The sequence below is a fragment of the Pristiophorus japonicus genome, chromosome 4 (assembly GCF_044704955.1).
Source record: "Pristiophorus japonicus isolate sPriJap1 chromosome 4, sPriJap1.hap1, whole genome shotgun sequence".
Lineage (NCBI taxonomy): Eukaryota > Metazoa > Chordata > Chondrichthyes > Pristiophoridae > Pristiophorus > Pristiophorus japonicus.
In genome coordinates, this window is record NC_091980.1 from 11,283,994 (window position 1) to 11,305,324 (window position 21,331).

Consider the following 21,331-nt stretch of genomic DNA (forward strand, 5'->3'; position numbering starts at 1 on the left):
TATTCTGACTACTGGCGAGGGCGGTGATGCCTCTGGGGAGTGCAGCCAGGGCCAAGTCCACAGCACCGTGGGTGGCTCAGCTGCACATGGGGGGATGAAGAAGACGGGAAGGGCTATAATTAAAGGAGATTCAATAGTTGGGGCAGCAGATAGGCGCTTCTGTGGCAGCAAAAGTGACATCAGGATGGTGTGTTGCCTCCCTGGTGCAAGGGTCAATAATGTCACTGAGCGACTGCAGGACATTCTGGGGAGGGAAGGGGAACAGCCAATGGTTGTGGTCCACATTGGTACCAACGACATAGGTAGAAAGAGAGGTGAGGTCCTGAAAGCTGAATTTAGGGAGCTAGGAGTAAGATTGAAAGCCAGGACCTCAAAGGTGGTAATCTCGGGATTACTGCCAGTGCCATGTACTAGTGAGGGTAGAAATAGGAAGACTAGTCAGATAAATACGTGACTGGGACATTGGTGTAGGAGGGAGGGTTTTAGTTTCCTGAACAATTGGGACCACTTCTGGGGTAGGTGGGACCTGTACAAGTCGGACAGGTTACAGCTCAACAGAGACGGGACCAATGATCTCGCGGGTGGTTTTGATAGTACGGTTGGGAGTGCTTTAAACTAGCTTGGCAGGGGGATGGGAAACCACGAGAGGGCTCTGAGCTAGTTAGAGTGGGTGAGAGCTCAGATGAATAGAACTCCAAGAAAGGATGCAAAAGGCAGGAGGCAACAGAGCAGAGTAGCACTGGGGTAAGTGTAAACCACAAGGTGATTGGAAGGGATAATATGTATGAATATAAAGGGGCTATAGATAGGGACAAAACTAAAAATCTTTGTTTAAAAACTAGTATTAAAACACTTTACCTAAACCTGTGCCGCATTCGAAACAAAGTAAATGAGTTGACGGCACAAATCATTACAAATGGGAATGATTTGCTGGCCATTATGGAAACGTGGTTGCAGGGTGGCCAAGACTTGGAATTAAACATACAGGGGTGTCTGAAAATTCGGAAAGATCGACAAGAAGGAAAAGGAGGTCGGGTAGCTCTGTTAATAAAGGATGATATCAGGGCAGTTGTGAGAGACGGTATTGGCTCTAATGAACAAAATGTTGAATCATTGTGGGTAGAAATTAGAGATAGTAAGGGAAAAAAGTCACTGGTGCGCGTAGTTTATAGGCCCCCAAATAATAACATCACGGTGGGGCGGACAATAATCAAGGGAATAATGGAGGCATGTGAAAAAGGAACGGCAATAATCATGGGGCATTTTAACCTATATATCGATTGGTCAAATCAAATCGCACGGGGTAGCCTTGAGGAAGAATTCATAGAATGCATACAGGATTGTTTCTTAGAACATTATGTTACAAAACTTAAAAGGGAGCAAGCTATCTTAGATCTGGTTCTATATAATGAGACAGGAATAATAAACGATCTCCTCGTAAAAGATCCTCTCGGAATGAGTGATCACAGTATGGTTGAATTTGTAATAAAGATTGAGGGTGAGGAAGTGTTGTCTCAAACGAGCATACTATGCTCAAACAAACGGGACTACAGTGGGATGAAGGCAGAGTTGGCTAAAGTAGACTGGAAACACAGACTAAACGGTGGCACAATTGAGGAGCAGTGGAGGACTTTTAAGGAGCTCTATCATAGTGCTCAACAAAAATATATTCCAGTGAAAAAGAAGGGTGGTAAGAGAAGGGATAACCAGCCGTGGATTACCAAGGAAATAAAGGAGAGTATCAAATTAAAACCAATGCATATAAGGTGGCCAAGGTTAGTGGGAAACTAGAAGGTTGGGAAAATTTTAAACGACAGCAAAGAATGACGAAGAAAGCAATAAAGAAAGGAAAGATACATTATGAAAGTAAACTTGCACAAAACATAAAAACAGATAGTAAAAGCTTTTAACGATATATAAAATGGAAAAGAGTGACTAAAGTAAATGTTGGTCCCTTAGAAGATGAGAAGAGGCATTTCATAATGGGAAATGTGGAAATGGCTGAGACCTTAAACAATTATTTTGCTTCGGTCTTCACAGTGGAAGACACAAAAACCATGCCACAAAATGCTGGTCACGGGAATGTGGGAAGGGAGTACCTTGAGACAATCATTATCACTAGGGGGGTAGTGCTGGACAGGCTAATGGGACTCAACGTAGACAAGTCCCCTGGTCCTGATGAAATGCATCCCAGGGTTTTAAAAGAGGTGGCGGAAGTTATAGCAGATGCTTTCGTTATAATCTACTAAAATCTCTGGACTCTGGGGAAGTACCATCGGATTGGAAAGCAGCTAATGTAACGCCTCTGTATAAAAAAGGGGGCAGACAAAAGGCAGGTAACTATAGGCCGGTTAGTTTAACATCTGTAGTAGGGAGAATGCTTGAAGCTATAATTAAGGAAAAAATAGCGGGACATCTTGATAGGAATAGTGCAATCAAGCAGATGCAACATGGATTCATGAAGGGGAAATCACGTTTAACTAAATTACTAGAAATCTTTGAGGATATAATGAGCATGGTGGATAGAGGTGTACCGATGGACGAAGTGTATGTGGTTTTCCAAAAGGCATTCGATAAGGTGCCACACAAAAGGTTGCTGCAGAAGATAAAGGTATGCGGAGTCAGAGGAAATGTATTAGCATGGATCAAGAATTGGCTGGCTAACAGAAAGCAGAGTATCGGGATAAATGGGTCCTTTTCGGGTTGGAAGTCGGTGGTTAGTGGTGTGTCACAGGGATCAGTGCTGGGACCACAACTGTTTACAAAATACATAGATGACCTGGAAGAGGGGACAGAGTGTAGTGTAACAAAATTTGCAGATGAAACAAAGATTAGTGGGAAAGCGGGTTGTGTAGAGTACACAGAGAGGCTGCAAAGAGATTTAGAAAGGTTAAGCGAATGGGCTAAGGTTTGGCAGGTGGAATACAATGTCGGAAAATGTGAGGTCATCCACCTTGGAAAAAAAAAACAGTAAAAGGGAATATTATTTGAATGGGGAGAAATTACAACATGTTGCGGTGCAGAGGGACCTGGGGGTCCTTGTGCATGAATCCGAAAAAGTTAGTTTGCAGGTGCAGCAGGTAATCAGGAAGGCAAATGGAATGTTGGCCTTTCAATGTGAGAGGGATGGAGTACAAAAGCAGGGAGGTCCTGCTGCAACTGTATAGGGTATTGGTGAGGCCGCAGCTGGAGTACTGCGTGCAGTTTTGGTCACCTTACTTAAGGAAGGATATACTAGCTTTGGAGGGGGTACAGAGACGATACACTAGGCTGATTCGGGAGATGAGGGGGTTAACTTATGATGATAGATTGAGTGGACTCGGTCTTTACTCGTTGGATTTCAGAAGGATGAGGGGTGATCGTATAGAAACATTTAAAATAATGAAAGGGATCGACAAGATAGAGGCAGAGAGGTTGTTTCCACTGGTCACGGAGACTAGAACTAGGGGGCACAGCCTCAAAATATGGAGGAGCCAATTTAAAACCGAGTTGAGAAGGAATTTGTTCTCCCAGAGGGTTGTGAATCTGTGGAATTCTCTGCTCAGGGAAGCAGTTGAGGCTAGCTCATTGAATGTATTCAAATCACACATAGATAGATATTTAACCAATAAGAGAATTGAGGCTTATGGGGAGCGGGCGGGTAAGTGGAGCTGAGTCCATGGCCAGATCAGCTATGGCCTTGTTAAGTGACGGAGCAGGCTCGAGGGGCTAGATGGCCTCCTCCTGTTCCTAATTCTTATGTTCTTATGTTCTTATGTTCTCACACCGCATACATTCTTTTATTAAAGTATGCCCCCCGATATAACATCAGAAGTGCGAGCACGGGATATGGCTTATTTTGAAAGGCGTAGTTTGCTAGTTCCAGGAAGCAAACATGACTTTGAATGTACAAACCACAAACTTCATGCGAATTTTAAACGAACATACTGCCGACCAAAATAGTTCGAGTAACTGTATAACAGTCATGACGAAATGTTGTTCAGAGAGAGAGAGAGAGAGAATGGAGGCGCTGGCAACGCTCAGACGTGGAGACTCCTCTCCCGTTAATTTTGAATAAACAGCTTTTACTTTAAACCGAATCAAACTGTGTTGATTATCTCTGTAATGCTCCACTCCAGGTTTTACTAGAGTGGGTACAGAGCGAATGTTTAACTTGTGGGGAAGAACATAACTCGAGGCCATCAATATAAGATAGTCACCAATAAATCCAATGGGGAATTCGGAAGAAAATTATTTACTCAATGAGTGCTGAGAATGTGGAACTCGCTACCTTAGAGAGTGGTTGAAGCCAATGGTATAGATGCATTTAAGGGGAGACAAGCATATTAGAGGGAATGGAATATAGGGTTATGCTGATTGATTTAGATGAAGAAAGATGGGAGATTGCTCAAGTGGAGCATAAATGCTGGCATGGACTGTTTGGACCGAATGCCTGTTTCTATGCCGTGTATCCCATGTAATCCTACGTAAAATACCATCTGCAAGTTCCCCTCTATGTCTGACACTATTCTGGATTTGGAAAATATTGATATTACTTCATCCTCCCTGCATCAAAATCCTAGACCTCCATATCTAACAGCACTGTGGGAGTACCTTCTCCACACAGACTGTTGTGTTCAAGAAGACGGTGAACCACCATCTTCTCGAGAGCAATGAAGGATTGGCAATAATTACTGGCATTGCCAGCCAGACCCACATCCCATGAATGAACAAAAAAAACGTTTCCAACTGTGGAAAGTTCAAATCTTTTTGATTAATTTTCGAATGTCAAAGATAAGTGAGCTTCTTTGAAATGCCTCACAATTGTGTAAATAGAACTAAATCCTAACGGCGGGCAGAGACGAAACTTAATTTTGACTGAACAAGAACAATTCTGGCAACAAAGAGAAATGGAACGAACGGGTACAAGAAAAATTCTGAGTCCACTAAAGCAAATCCTTGTTGAACAATGGCAAAGCACATTGACATATGACTAGAAAATATATTATGGAGGATTGTAAGAATATGATTTATATGTATTAACTGAGATAGTTTTTGTCATGTATTCTACATGGCTACTGTTGGTACTATCTTAAGTTGTGTCACCAGAGCGCACAGCAGTGGGAGACACTAGGTTACCTGTACAGGTGTGCCTGCCCTCGTATAAAAGGCAAGACACCAGGTGTTATCCTCTCTCTGGAGTTAAATATAAAGGACCAAAGTCATTACAGTTCAAGTACAATACACTGCCTCGTGGAATCATTGTTAGAGCATCTAACGATACAACAACTGGCGATGAGATTACGAACATTCACATGGAAATGTCTACCCTTGATAAGTTGCAGCAATTCACCGATGGTGATGATTGGGACACCTTTGTGGAGAGGCTAGAACACTTGTTTACAGCAAACAGCCTGGTAGGGTACGACCTGGCTGCACTGGCTGATAAGCGCCGCACTATCCTGCTAACCAGTTGTGGGCCCAACGTCTATGGCCTCATCAGGGACTTGCTGGCACCAGCGAAAACAATGACCAAGTCATACAAGGTGCTTGTAACCATCATCCAGGAGCAACTCAATCCCAAGGAGAGTATCCCCACAGCCAGACACTGGTTCTATACCCATCGACGGCCCGAAGGCCAGGAAGTCGCGACCTCAAGAGAGTGGCAGCACTGTGCAAATTTAGCATCCACCTCAACGAAGCACTGCAAGACATTTTGTCAATGGAATCGGCCGTGAGGGCCTTCTTCACAAGCTGCTGTCGGATGCAAAAGTCACAGTGCAGAAGGTCATCTCTGTGAGCCAGTCATTCATGACATCGACCGACGGCTCTAGGCAGATGTCTCACCCTCAGGACTACCAAACCCGGCAGGTACTGTGCACAGAGTGACGCCGTTTAGTAGTTGGACTGTAGAGCGTGAATCCTCTCAGGGAAGAGAGAACAGGACCCCGAGTCCCTTAACTCAAAGTCTGACACGGGGGGCTAATCGAGGAGCACCATGCTAGTGTTGCGGAGGGAATCACAGGGCTCACCAGTGCCGTTTTAAAGACTATGCTTGCAAAGGCTGCAGCACAAGGAGCCATCTCCAGTGAATGTGTAAGAAAATATGACTCATTGTGTCGATGAGGTGTCCGCAGATGGCCATGAATCCAGCGTGGATTATGAATTGTTGGACAGGGAGGCAGCCCAGCCCCACGGGGAGGTACACGACATGTTTACCTGCACCACCCAGTGCTCCCCGCTGAAGATGCAAATCGAGATAGAGGGAAGTCCAGTCTTCATGGAAGTGGACACGGGGGGGGCGAGCCAGTCAGGATGAATCAAGGAGATTTTGAGAGGCTATGGGACAAACCGGCTGAACGACCCGAGTTGGCCCTGGTTTAGGCAAAGCTGCTCACCTGCACCAATGTAATCATCGAAGTCATTGGTGGTTTGAATGTAAAGATATTCCATGATGGCTCAGTGCACACGTTACCTCTGTGGATTGTTGCAGGTGATGAACCAACACTGCTCGGCAGAACGTGGATGGAGAAGATCCATTGGACGTGGGAAGACTTCACCCCTCCAGCGATTGGAGCCCTCTGCACTCAGAGACAAAGCAAGCCCTCACCTGAGGGTGGACCCAACACCGGTGAGCAGCACAGCATGGCACCCGAGACACAAACAGCTCAGCATGATTGCGTGGAGATGATCCAGCTGAGACTACCCAAACGCACTTTCCAGGCTCCAGTGGCAGGAGGGAGAAAATTAGATCCAGCAGCAACTTCCCAACTGTGGAGGCAGATTCCGGGGAGAAGAGTATCACTGCAGTCGACAGCGTAGATGAAGAAAAGATGGCGCCCATATCACGAGGTGATGCACTGAAGACAAAGATGGCCGTGGCCAGACCACGAGGTGCAGCACTGATGGAGCAACACGTGCAACCAAACGGAGAAGCGGATTGGGGTAAAGCAAGCAAGGCTCTCTTAAAGGAGGCCTGCAACCCACTATAATTAAAGGGACAGTTCCACACATTTAAGCAATGTACCAGTAATTGTAAGTTAGAAACGAAAGGTGTAACGGATCATGTAAAGCGTGTAACTGATCATGTAAAATGTGTAACTGATAATTGGAATTGTATACATTGAACCGGCGAGGAAAAGTCATGCGATTATGTAAAATCTGTAATTGATGATCTGGACTGTGCATATGCAACTGGCGAGGAAAAGTTGTGCGATCATGATCAGACCTCCTGAGTGTCCATCATACATAAGGAAAAGCTGTGCGATGCAGGATTTCCACTGCATGCATCCAATGCAGTGAACAGAAACCCATCGGGTGCACACAGGTCCAGCAAGCTACCCAATGCTGCAGCCTGGGTCGCTGGGACCAGAATCAGGCACCACAAAGGGTGACCACAAGCAGGCAACACAAACGAACTGCGAAGCAAGCGACCTCAACAGGGCAATGGCAATGGTAGTCATACCATGCTCTGGGTCGGCTCCATCTCTCAGGCAACCAATGGCACCAATGGCCACGAGCCCGAAGGAGCAGACTGCACCAAAGCCATACCTGTAGATGTAGGGTCAGCGGCCACTGATCCCCCAGAGGAAATAAGCAACAGCCAGCATTTCAAACCAAGTGACGCTCAGGCCAACGAGTCAGCAGTTCCCTGTGCACTGCTAGAAGATAGATCCTCAGGGAGCAGCTGGAACCCAGTGTGTAAAGGAAGGACGGGGGTGGGAGTGGCGCGGTTAAAACATCTGTGAACCTGCATGATGCTAGGGACCACGGCAACAACCCCGAGAGCAGGCTACACGAGTCAACCGACTTCCCACTGCCAGCACCGAGCACTGAGCCGCCACCAGACAGCAGGGACACCACCCAGCAGCTCTGGAACTAGCTCGTCCTCACAGACCGGTCAACCACAAAAAAAACCCGCAAAAGCCACTTACCTGAACTTGAATGTGCATGAATGTTAGGAGCCCCCACCACACAATATGGGAAGTGAGGGGGGGGAGGGGGGGGAGGAAAATTGAGTGGTCAGGGACACACACAAACACAAACAGCAACCACCAGCACGCAACTGCACCAACTACCCACCCAAGGTTGAGCTGGCCCGCCAGAGGTCTACCACACAAATCCAACATAGAGCTAAGCCCAGAGCACACTTAATGCAGGGGCGATTTGCACTGAGGGTTCGGGGGGAGTGTTGTCATGTATCTTATATGGCTACTGTTGGTACAATCTTAACGTGTGCCACCAGAGGGCACAGCAGTGGGAGACTCATAGGTTACCTGCACAGGTTCCCCTGGCCTAGTATAAAATGTCAGCCAGCAGGTGTGATCCTCACTCTGGAACTTAATTAATATAGGACTAAGATCACTACAGTTCAAGTACAACACACTGCCTCGTGGAGTCATTCTTAGAGCATCTAAGGATACAACCGTTTTCATATGGTTATGGTTGATTGTTGGCAGATGCCAAAATAGCTTTCAAATCTTGTAGCCTTCATTTGAATTTCAGCCCAAAGGAATCCTGACAAATCCATGGTCTAAGTGATGACAACTAACGCATGACTGTCCCATATAGGGGACCCATCTCAATGGATTTCCCTGTGCGCTAGCCATTACCTCTACTTTAAATAGAACACATGATCAGATCTTTAAAGAAATGATGAACAACAAGGCCGTGGCTAAGGCCATCCAAGTCGAGTGTTGTGTTGGGAATTTCAGTCTGATTGAAACCTTTACTTAGAGAAAGTGTCTTTATTCCGAAACAACTGGTGACCGACGACTTAGATGTAGAAAAGTTACTAATATATGTCATTGACATTAATGGAACTAAAAATCGAGAGAGATGTAAAACGGACTGCCGGCTCGCTATTGTCCGTTTTACAGGATCGCAAAAAGTCAACAACTACCCCATGTTCGAGCCCAATGTATGCAGTTCAAATAATGCAGCATGAGAATCATTCCAGTGCTATTACACTCAAACATCTAGATAATTGAGGTATTCAGGAGTCACAGCAGATTCAAATTTAGCTTTTGCTAAAAATATTGCAAGGAATTGAAATCTACTACTCTCGTTTGTTGTCATTGCAACAATTTAGTGTTTGTTTCTTCGCGGTTGTCCGATAACTTGTTTAGTCTCTTAACATCCGCTGGTTACTTTCAGTGAATTGTCAATAATCATAAAGAAATCTTTTTTATTTGCTTTTCCACGTTGAGACCCAACCCCGCTTTGAATATTTCGATTAGCAATTTGCATTACCGTATATTTTATATAGCCTGAGAAATAAATGTCGCATACCACTTATACCTCTGGTCAATGGACAAAGCCCACCCTCACAGTCTTTTTTGTTTTGATTAATATTTTTTAATGTTGGTAAAATATACATAATTCACCAGAACAATACTTATGCCGCTCATTGCAATGGATCGAATAAAACACCGAATACAGTTTTTCAATTGGCATGCACAATCTTCTGTGCGCACAATTGCGCCGTATCAGCTGTAACTCATGAAATATATTTTTTTGGTCTTGGATCATTTTTACAGTTAACATTCAAGCATATTGCAAAGTGAAATAAATATTTTAAAACGCTGATAACTTCACCAAAGATTGATCCACATTAAGTTCGTCATTCAAAAGATTTCGGTACGTCGGAAGAGAGGTGCTCGAATGACGAGCAGGATACCGTGACACGAGCGAGGACAGTGGGGGAATTGTACCGGTTGTATCTGCAGATTTGCAACAAGCACGTTTCTAGTTTGACGTTTTGATGTTTACGATGCGCCTGAAATGCTGAACAGTTGTTCTTCAATGCGCTTACCGCATTGTTACACACAGAGACCTGATGAATTCCTAGCTCCAGTGATCGGGTCAGCATTGCATGACTGAAGATAAGTGATATCGGCAGCAGACCGATGCTGCTGCTCGGCGGTGTAGCCATTCCTCTACTATATGATGCACTTCATGGCTTGACTATTTAAATAGGAAAATACATCTGGTATCGATCCGGTGCTGCTATAATAGACATAATTATGGAAAAGATCAGTATTTCGAATGGATAGCGAAAATTATACTAATTCTAAAAATGAACTACTTTATTCCAAATGTATCTGGAAATTTCAATTGCATAATCTTAAATGTCGTGGTTTGATGTATTCCAATATCGAAGCAGTCCAGCTTTAAGAAAAATCGTTTGGTGCATTTATTGGTTGAGACTCTTTGTGGCGCTGTCTACCAATTAGAAGCTGCGAAGCTACCAGAGATCTACCCCCTTCCCCCATCAGGGAAACGCAGACTGAAGCGAAGAGAGAGAGAGAGAGAGACAGCGAGATGCTGTGTCTGCGTTTACGTTGTGCGGCCATGTTCAACAATACAGTTCAGGTTTAATATTTGAACTTCTCGATTTAATATCGGCGATGGAATTATATGTGGCTCAATATTGCAGATAATATAAACGATTGGCGGAGATTGTCATATTTTTACATTAACATCCAGCAGTCAGAACAATGGCGAGTGTGCTGATGAACGGGGCGTCTTTCATTTTCCTGCTCTGTGTGTCCGACCTGGTTTCGGGACAGATTCGCTACTCGATTCCCGAGGAGATGGAGCACGGGGCCTTTGTGGGGAACGTCGCTGAAGATTTAAAATTAAACGTTTGGGAATTATCATCCCGTAAATTTCGGCTGGTCTCCGATAACAGGAAGCAATACATGGAGGTAAATCTTGAAAATGGGATTTTATTTGTTAATGAAAGAATCGACAGGGAACTGATTTGTAGACAAAGCGCTACCTGTTCCCTTTCTTTGCAATTAGCGCTGGATAACCCTCTGGAATTGCATCATGTTACAGTGGAGATACTGGATATAAATGATAATTCACCTAGTTTTTCAAAAGACGAATTTTCACTGGAGATCCGGGAATTAATTGCACCAGGGGCGCGCTTCCCTGTCGAGAGCGCGCACGATCCGGATGTGGGTACAAACACAATCAGCACTTACCAGATCAGTCCAAATGAGCACTTCGATATTAAAGTGCAGACAAGAAGCGATGGGAGTAAAAGTGCTGAGCTGTTATTAGAAAAACACTTGGACCGTGAACAGAAGTCTACATTTCCGTTGGTCCTGACAGCTATTGACGGTGGGATTCCTCACAGATCCGGCACAGCTCGGATTATCATTATTGTACTGGACAGCAACGATAACGCACCTGTATTCGATCATGAAATATACAGGACCAGTGTAGCTGAAAACGCTCCTAAAGATACATCAGTAATAAAAATCAACGCTGCTGATTTAGATGAAGGGACAAACGCAGAGTTGTCATATTCGTTCACAAGACACGTTTCCCAAAGGATTCGTGAGTTGTTCAAATTGGACTCGATAACCGGAGAGATTACAGTTCAAGGAGTATTGGATTTTGAAGAATCAACTGTTTATGAACTTAATGTACAAGCAGTGGATAATGCGCCACCCGGTATGGCAGTGCATGCCAAGGTTATGGTGGGACTAATTGATGTGAATGACAATGCCCCGGAGGTAGAGGTGACATCGGTATCCAGTACCGTCCCCGAGGATGCACAGCCTGGGACTGTGGTCGCCGTAATCAGTGTCACTGATCGAGATTCGGAAAGAAATGGGCAAATTCAATGTCAGGTTCCTGAACACCTTCCATTTAAACTTCAAAAGTCATCCAGCAACAAATATAAATTGGTTACAAATGATATTCTCGATCGTGAAACAGCCCCAGTATACAACATCTCTATTTCAGCCTGGGACGGCGGCTCTCCCCCTCTTTCAAATGAAAAAAGCATCTTAGTTTCTGTTTCTGATATAAATGACAACGCACCGAGGTTCACACAATCCTTATATAATGTGTATCTGATGGAGAACAACACCCCAGGTGCTTCTATATTTGTTGTTACCGCATTAGATTCTGATATGGACCAGAATGGGGATGTTGATTATGCTATTTTGGAGAATCGCATACAGGAGGGTCCTGGATACGTCACGATTAACTCCAAAAATGGGAATATTTACGCGCTACGTTCCTTTGACTATGAGCAACTGAAGCAATTCCAGTTCAAAGTTCAAGCTCAGGATGCTGGATCTCCCCCAGTGACCAGCACTGCCATCGTGAGTGTTATTATCTTGGACCAAAATGACAATGCTCCGGTTATTGTTTCACCCTTAATGTGGAACAGTTCAGCATCAGTGGAGATTGTGCCCCAGTCAATCTATCCAGGATACTTGGTGACCAAGGTAATCGCGACTGATGCAGATTCCGGTCAGAACGCACGGCTTTCCTATCAACTGTTGGAGGCCACTGATCCCAGTCTGTTTACTGTGGGGCTTCTCTCTGGGGAAATCAGAGTAACTCGACGATTTAGGGGCCAAGACACCATCGCAGAAAAACTGGTCCTCTGTGTGAAAGACAATGGGCTGCCAAGCCTTTCCAGTACGGCCACAATCTCATTTTCAATCGCATCGAATCGTACTGAAGAATCCTCTGAACGAACCTACGAACCCAGACAGTTGGAATATTTTTCGTACTTAAATCGTTATTTAATCATCATTTTAGGATCAACTTCATTTATCTTTCTTGTAACAATCATTTTTCTGGTCGTCCTGAAATTTAAGCAAGACAGAAATATTGTTGAAGATTACAGCTCTACAGTTTGTTGTTGCAGACGGAGGAATTCGAATAATGTTTTTAATCAGAGACCTGCCCCCAGGGAACCAGTTAATTATAGCGGGCCTACTCAGACTGAAGGTTATCGTTACACCGTGTGTTTATCCCCAGAATCATCCAAGAGCGATTTTCTGTTTCTGAAGCCATGTCATCCTACCTTGCCTTTCAATGAAGTGAATGCCCGGAACAACAACGCGAATCAGAAATAATTTTTACAGCAACTTTTATGCTGACAGGTAATTCACTCTGATGAAGAATTACATTTTATGTGTTCCATTAGAGGATAAGTTTTGTATATTTGACTAAATCCTCACGTTGGTGGTAAATAGCTTGATAGGCGAAATTGTTTACTGCTGTTCCTATGGCGCTGTATGCCCGTGGTGCTCATTATTCCTACCGCTTTTTAACAGCACTGAGTAGTACCCACTGTATTAAGATTAGCATGAAATCTAACTTTTATTTGTTTCAATTTCTGTTTTGATAAAGTACACATTAACATATCCCCCTGTCATTCCTCTCTCCCCTGCTGTGTTTGTGTCTTATCGCTTATATAATAAACTGGTTAATATAACAAGGCATACTTTCAGGGTCAGGGGCGGTTTCGCAGAAGACTGAAGTTTGATGGAACTAAAAGGTTTCTAATAGAAGTCACGCTGAATTTAATCATTTGTTTCACCACTGCGTGCAGCGAGAACGTTGACGCGGTTTAATAAACACCCCGTTTTAAAATGTTCGATGTGATTTACACATAATATATAGCAATTCAATCGAAATTGCCTCAGTCAAATTATTTCTCACATTTGCTTATGACTTTACGCAAGACACTGAGTTCTTGGTAGTGTAATATACTTTCGAATAAATTGGGTACCAGGGACTCGCAAAATTCTCACTATAAGTATTTGCAATATCTGTTACTCTGTATTATCGTGTCGTGAAAGATATGTCTCGCACTCTAGTTGCTTCTTATAATGACAGTGTATGACACTGAATTATTTTAGTGTATCACTTTCCCCACAATAACTAACATTTCGAATGTTCAAAATAAGGAGTGAACTAAAATCAGTAGATCACACACTTAATAATGATATGATCAAATTTATCAACTGAATTATCTTTTCTGTCCTCAATAACGTTTTTACTTGAAGGCAATACCTCTTCCAGCAGCCTGGGCTTGATATTTGGGCACATATCTATGACACACATTTGAATTTGGACTGTGCAGCCTGAGCATGAGCCCTGTAATTAACTTCAGAGAATAGGTCAGGTCAGGATCATTCAGAAATTTATACTGATAGAATATTCTGACAGTCTCTGTTCTAGGCTTCTTATTTTATTGAAGAAGTGTTATAGAATTAATTAATACATAATTCTGAGGTAAAATTTAGATTGGATAATGTTTTAAACAAGGCTGTATGCACGTTTAGGCATGAAAGATTACAATATGCATTCATGATTTAGAAGAAGGAATTGAATGTAATATCACCAAGTTTGCAGATGACACTAAGCTGGGTGGCAGTGTGAGCTGTGAGGAGGAAGCTAAGAGGCTGTAGGATGAATTGGACAGGTTAGGTGAGAGGGCAAATGCATGGCAGATGCAGTATAATGTAGATAAATGTGAGGTTAACCACTTTGGTGGCAAAAACAGGAAGGCAGGATTATATCTGAATGATGACAGATTAGGAAAAGGGGGGTTCAACGAGACCTAGGTATCATGGTACATCAGTCATTGAAAGTTGCCATGCAGGTACAGCAGGTGGTGAAGAAGGCAAATGGCATGTTGGCCTTCATAGCTAGATGATTTGAGTATAGGAGCAGGGAGGTCTTACTGCAGTTGTACAGGGCCTTGGTGAGGCCACACCTTGAATATTGTGTACAGTTTTGGTCTGCTAATCTGAGGAAGGACATTCTTGCAATTGAGAGAGTGCAGCGAAGGTCCACCAGACTGATTCGCGGCATAGCAGGACTGATATATAAGAAAGACTGGATCGACTAGGCATATATTCACTGGAATTTAGAAGAATGAGAGGGGATCTCATAGAAACATATACAATTCTGACAGGATTGGACAGGTTAGATGCAGGAAGAATGTTCACGATGTTGGAGAAGTCCAGAACCAGAGGTCACAGACTAAGGATAAGTGATAAGCCATTTAGGACCAAGATGAGGAGAAACGTCTTCTCTCAGAGAATTGTGAACCTGTGGAATTCTCTACCACAGAAAGTTGTTGAGGCCAGTTCGTTGAACACATTTAAAAGGGAGTTAGATATGGCCATTACGGCTAAAGGGATCAAGGGGTATGGAGAGAAAGCAGGAATTGGGTACTGAAGTTGCATGATCAGCCATGACCATATTAAATGGTGGTGCAGGCTCGAAGGGCCGAATGACCTTCTCCTGCACCTGTTTTCTATGTTTCTATGTTTCTAACAGATACTGATTACTCACCTTTTGACGTTTTTATTCAGAGTTCCAAAATTCGATCCCAAGGACCAGTAATGAACCTACATTGCATTTTTCAGTAGAATTTGGGCAGTGTAAAATAGTGGCTGTTGTATTATCTACCACATGATATACGCAACCACTATTATTATAAAACAGAGAATCTTCTGATTCATCCGTGATTGTGGCCATGGAGCATTATCCCTCTTTACCCTTCTCGCCCTCTCTGCAGCCCTTGATATGATAGTCCACAATATCCTCCTTCAACGCCTTTCCTTTGTTGGTCAGAACAATGGGACTGCCTTGGCTTGGTTTCACACTTCCCGATCCGGTCCCAGCCAGATCATCTCTAACAATGGCTTCTCTTTCCGCTCCCATAGTATTCTCGCTGGAGAACTCCAAGGAGATATCCTTATCCCTTTTGCTTCCTCATCTATATGCTACCCATTAGAGACCACATCTTTTTTCATGGGGCCATCTGCCATAAATATGCTGATGGCAACCCCACATGCATGTGGCTTGCAGAAGCAGTTTTTTGCTCATTTCAAAAAACAGCACTTATGAAGAATGATTTACTTTGTTAACACACGAAAAGCGCAGGAGAAATTTCCCCCGCTGTTCACACGTTCACGGAAAATAACAGAGGTGGCTTGAAACGCGCACACATTTTATCTATAACATGCTTTTAAAATAAAATACAACTTGAACATGTAGGATAAACGAAGGGCTATGTTGGGTAGATCTTGACTTTGTGTTTAAGTGTGAAACTGTCAGTAGGGAGTCTGCATGCCCGTTTGACAGCTATCCCCGACTTTTGCTCCATTTAAATCAAATAAATATCGGCAGAGATGCAAAACGTGCAGCCGACTCGCTATCACACGTTTTACAATATCTCAAAAAGATCTAACCCAATGATTTGTTCATGCTCTAATACCTTGTAAGTTACGTTCCGTGTGTTTAGGCTCAATGTTGAAGTAGTTGTTCAACGGTGAATAGAAGGCTAAATTACATCGTTAAAGCAATAACATTTTGAAACTCACTAATATGTTTCATAAATCTGCTATACATGCATCGATCCCTCTGAGACCGGCCCTTGTATCGCTGGAGGACACAACACTGACAGTGGAAAAGTCTGCGTTACAATGTCCACCACGATCGCTCACTGTTTCTCTGAATGACTCTACACATGTACCGGCCGCCATAGCTCAGAATAGGTTATTATCTCAATAATGCACACAATTCGCGACCACACTTTCATTTGCACAATCATATCACTCAATGCAATTAACGGAAAGAATTGGCAACGTCTAAGTTCAATACAGCAGTCAATTACGTTGCTTTGGATAGAATTCTAAGTAACAAATTGCACTATTTTATCGACATGCTAGTAATTTAATAATTCGTTCAGTAGGTCACGGAAATAACAAAAATGCAGTTGGAGCCAAGATAACTCGCTCGCTGCATGTTTCGGCCCCGTCTCTCCATCAAGATGTAAGATCGGACTGACACGAACTTCTCAATCTGAACATAATCAAGCCAAATCCCGTTTCTGACGACACATGGTGAAGCTATCCAGGCAAGCCCATTTTGGTTTGGGTGGTGGGGGATCGCAGGATGCATTCCTTACACCGGAAAGGTGATGCCCGAGGCTCCACTGACATTGGGCCACATTATAAAGAAACAGGCTCGGCCTAAGAGCCCGATTGCGCAGAGTCGTGGAAAATCTGGCTGCAGCTAAGTGCGGTTGGGATTTTCATGGCGGAGAATGCGGGGCCGGGGATTAGGGATTAAGGAAAGTGGGTGAGGGGATCCGGGAATCAATTTCTAAGCCATGATGTCTAATGCTAATCGAGATTGCGATGCATACCTATTTGATCTGACTGGAATAATATTAGTCTGTCAATGGAACAAGCGTGGCTAGCTATCAACGATGACCATTGACTGACCACATGCCTTTTTTCATATCAAATGTACTCCATTTGTTCAAAAAGTAAATTACAATCACATTTTGTTAATAATACATTTTATTCAAAAATAATTTTGATGATAGTGAAAATATTATCCATGAACGTAATTAAAATAACAGAAATTTCGATTACATTAATACGGGCTAAAAGATCTTCTAAAAACATAAATTTGAAAGTAATTTTTGCTTCACAAATGCACTTACTCTTTGCAAGCATTGCCGAATTTACTCGGACCTGAGTCTACGCTACCAACGAGATTACTCCGCAACTATCTGGATGACACTAATGGTAATCTATAGTTGGCATCAGGTAAACGACGGAAAATACTGCGTAATAATAGATCAGACAAATACACTTACGGCTATCAATTTCACAATATGGATTTGAATCATCCGCAACTATTGATGACGTGAAGATGATCTTGAGAGGAATTTTAACATTTCGGTTGCGTCAGTATATTATACCGATTTTACAAATGAGTCAACAAAATAAACTTATATTTTACATGCGCGTTTGAGGGGATTTATAATTGCGCACTCCTAAATAGTCCAGTTCGTTATATTACAAATGATGATGGAACATTCTAGCTTTAAGAACAGTTGCTGCAGTTATTGGTTGATGCTCTTCGTGTCGCTGTCTACCAATAAGAGCTGAGCCGCTACCAGAGATCTACACCCTCCCCTTCAGGGAAACACAAAACAGAAGAGAAGATACAGACGGTGCCTGCGTTTATGCTGTACGGCCATGTTCAGCAAAGCTGTTCAGTTCGAGTCTTTGCGTTTCTCGGTTCCATGTTAGTATATGATATATGTTCGACTCATGGTGGAGGTATAACAGAGAAGCTACTGTAAACGACTCGCAGATATATTGAAATATTACAACACAATCCAGCGCAGAACAATGGCGAATGCACTGATGAGCGGGGCGACTTTCATTTTGCTGTTTTGTGGGACGGACCTGGTTTCGGGACAATTTCGCTACTCGATTCCCGAGGAGCTGGAGCACGGGGCCTTTGTGGGGAATATCGCTGAGGATTTAAGGCTAAACGTTTGGGAATTATCGGCTCGCAAGTGTCGACTGGTCTTCGATGACAGGAAGCAATACATGGAGGTAAATCTGGAGAATGGGATTTTATTTGTTAGTGAAAGAATCGACAGAGAACAGCTTTGTAGACAAAGCTCCTCCTGTTCCCTTTCTTTTCAAATAGTGCTGGATAATCCGTTGGAAATACATCCCGTCGCTGTGCAGGTACTAGATGTAAACGATAATTCGCCCAGTTTCCCGAAGAATGAATTCTCCCTGCAAATTAGTGAATTAATTGCGCCGGGGGCGCGCTTTCCTGTCGAGACCGCGCACGACCCCGACGCGGGCACAAATACAATCAGCACTTACCAGATCAGTGCAAATGAGCACTTCGGTATTAAAGTGCAGACACGAACAGACGGGAGTAAAAGTCCGGAGCTTTTGTTGGAGAAATACCTGGATCGTGAACAACAGGCGACCTTTCAGTTGCTGCTCATGGCCATTGACGGCGGGATTCCTCACAGATCTGGCACAGCTTGGATTATAATTACTGTAGTGGACGTCAATGATAACGCGCCTGTATTCGATCATGAAGTATACAGGACGAATGTAATCGAAAACGTCGCCAAAGGTACCTTGGTCACAAAAATTAGCGCTGCTGATTTGGATGAAGGCATGAATGCTGAGCTGACATATTCTTATACAAGCCACGTCTCCCAGGGAGTTCGCCAGTTGTTCAAATTGGACCCGGAATCTGGAGAGATCAGAGTTCAAGGAGTACTGGATTTTGAAGAATCACGTTTTTATGAACTTGATGTACAAGCTGTGGACAATGGTCCAGCTGGCATGACAGGACACGCCAAAATAATAGTCGGAATAATAGACACAAATGATAACGCCCCCGAACTACACGTGACCTTGGTGTCCAGCGCGGTGCGGGAAGATGCTCCTCCAGGGGCTGTGATAGCTCTGATCAGTGTAACAGATTTAGATTCTGGCGAATATGGACAAGTTCAGTGTCAAGTTCCAGCGCAACTTCCATTTACACTTCAAAATTCTTTGACAAACCACTATAAATTGGTTACCAAATTTACGTTGAATCGCGAAACAATTCCGATGTACAACATCTCTATTTCAGCCTGGGATGGCGGGTCTCCTCCTCTTTCAACAAATGAAACCCTTTTAGTTTCTGTGTCTGATATAAATGACAACGTTCCGAGGTTTACACAGTCTTCATATAACGTGTATCTGATGGAGAACAACACTCCAGGTGCTTCCATATTTGCTGTTACTGCGTTAGATCCTGATTTGGAACAGAATGCTGAAATCTCCTATTATGTTATAGAACATCAAGTGGAAGAAATGTCTGCGTCCGCCTACATCACGATTAACTCCAAAAATGGGAATATTTACGCGCTGCGCTCCTTTGACTATGAGCAAATGAAATATTTCGAGGTCAAAGTTCAAGCAAAGGATGCTGGATCTCCCCGACTGAGCAGCACTGCCACCATAAAAGTTCTGATCTTGGACCAAAATGACAACGCGCCGGTTATTGTTTCACCGTTAACGTGGAACAGCTCAGCATCAGTGGAGTTTGTGCCCCAGTCCGTGTATCCAGGATACCTGGTCAGCAAGGTAATCGCGACTGATGCCGATTCCGGTCAGAACGCACGGCTTTCCTACCAACTGTTGGGAGCCACTGAGCCCAGTCTGTTTACTGTGGGGCTTCTTTCTGGAGAAATCAGAGCAATGCGAAGTGCTGGCTACCAGGACATCATCACAGAAAGACTGGTCCTCTGTGTGAAGGACAATGGACAGCCGAGTCTCTCTAGTACTGTCACAATATCGTTTTCAGTCTTGTCCAATGTTACAGAAAATTCTTCTGAACGAACTCACCAAACTAGAACCTCAGAAGATTTTTCCGGTTTAAATCGTTATTTGATAATCATTTTGGCATCAACATCGTTCTTGTTTCTTGTAATCATAATTTTTTTGGTCGTCTTGAAGATTAAACAAGGCAGAAATATTGCTGAAGAGGACAGCAGGGCAGAATGTTGTTACAGCCGAAGGAATTCGAATGATGCCTTTAATCGGAGCCCTGCAGCAAACGAACAATTAAATTATACTGCAGCCGGCCAGAATGAAGGTTATCGTTATACGGTGTGTTTGTCTCCAGAATCATCCAAAAGTGATTTTCTGTTTCTAAAGCCCTGTCATCCAACCTTGCCTTTCAATGACTTGACTGTCAAGGACACCAATGCAAGAATATAATTCAAGAGCAATGTCTGTGCTGGGAATGGCCGATAGAATCATGGAATATTACAGCAGAAAGGACGGCCAGTCGGTCCGTCGTGGCCGTGTCGTCTCTTTGAAAGTGCTATCGAATGTTTTCATACAACCCAGCTTTTTACGATAATCCTGGATATTATTCATCTTCTAGCACATATTCCATTGCCTTCCAAATGTTCCGACGAATCAGCTTGCATCACGATTTCAGGTAGAACGTTGCAGATCTTAACAATCTTTTGCGTAAAAACATTTGTACTGATTTCTCCTCCAGTTCAGTTGCTGATTATTTTAAAGTTATGACCTCTCATTACCAATTCATTTGCCAGAGGAATCATTTCTCCCTACTTGCTCTATCAAACCCCGATTAATTTTGAACATCATTTTTAGGTTTCCACTTAAGCTTCTCTGCTGTACGGAGAACAAACACAGCTCCTCCAATCTCTCCAGATAACGGAACTCCCTCAACCCTGGTATCATCCCGGTAAACCTCCTCTGTACTCTCTCCTAGTCCTTACATCCTTCCTTAAGCGTGGTGCTCAGAATTACATATACTACTCCAGAGGAGTCATAACTAGTGATTTGGAATCGTGTAGCATGACTTCCATGTTTTTTTAATCCAACTTACAAAGCAAAGTATCCCATATGCTTTCTTAACCACCTTTCTTAACTAACCCTGCAAAATTCAAAGATTTGTGAATAGGCCCATGCAGTTCCCTCTGCTCTTGCAGCTCCCGTAACATAGTACCATGTTGTTCCTACCAAAGTGCGTCACTACACAATTAACTGCATTAAATTTTAGCTGCTATGTTTCTGCACATATCTGGAGTCTATCTGTGTCCTCCTGAAGTCTGCTGATATCCTTCTCGCCAATTTATTAAACTTCCATGTTTTGCATCATCCGCAAACTTCAAAATTGTACTCCCTATACCCCTGGTCATTTTTATATAACTAGAAAA

The 21,331-nt window shown here is 43.4% G+C and overlaps 1 protein-coding gene across 1 annotated transcript; it reads left to right on the forward strand.

Moving 5' to 3' along the window:
• Nucleotides 1-10,478: 10,478 nt before the first annotated feature.
• Nucleotides 10,479-20,358, forward strand: LOC139261953 (uncharacterized). The gene is made up of 2 exons (XM_070877120.1): nucleotides 10,479-12,854; nucleotides 17,901-20,358. The coding sequence occupies exons 1-2, from the start codon at nucleotides 10,479-10,481 to the stop codon at nucleotides 20,355-20,357; spliced, it is 4,833 nt and encodes a 1,610-aa protein (XP_070733221.1). The 3' UTR covers nucleotide 20,358.
• Nucleotides 20,359-21,331: the final 973 nt, after the last annotated feature.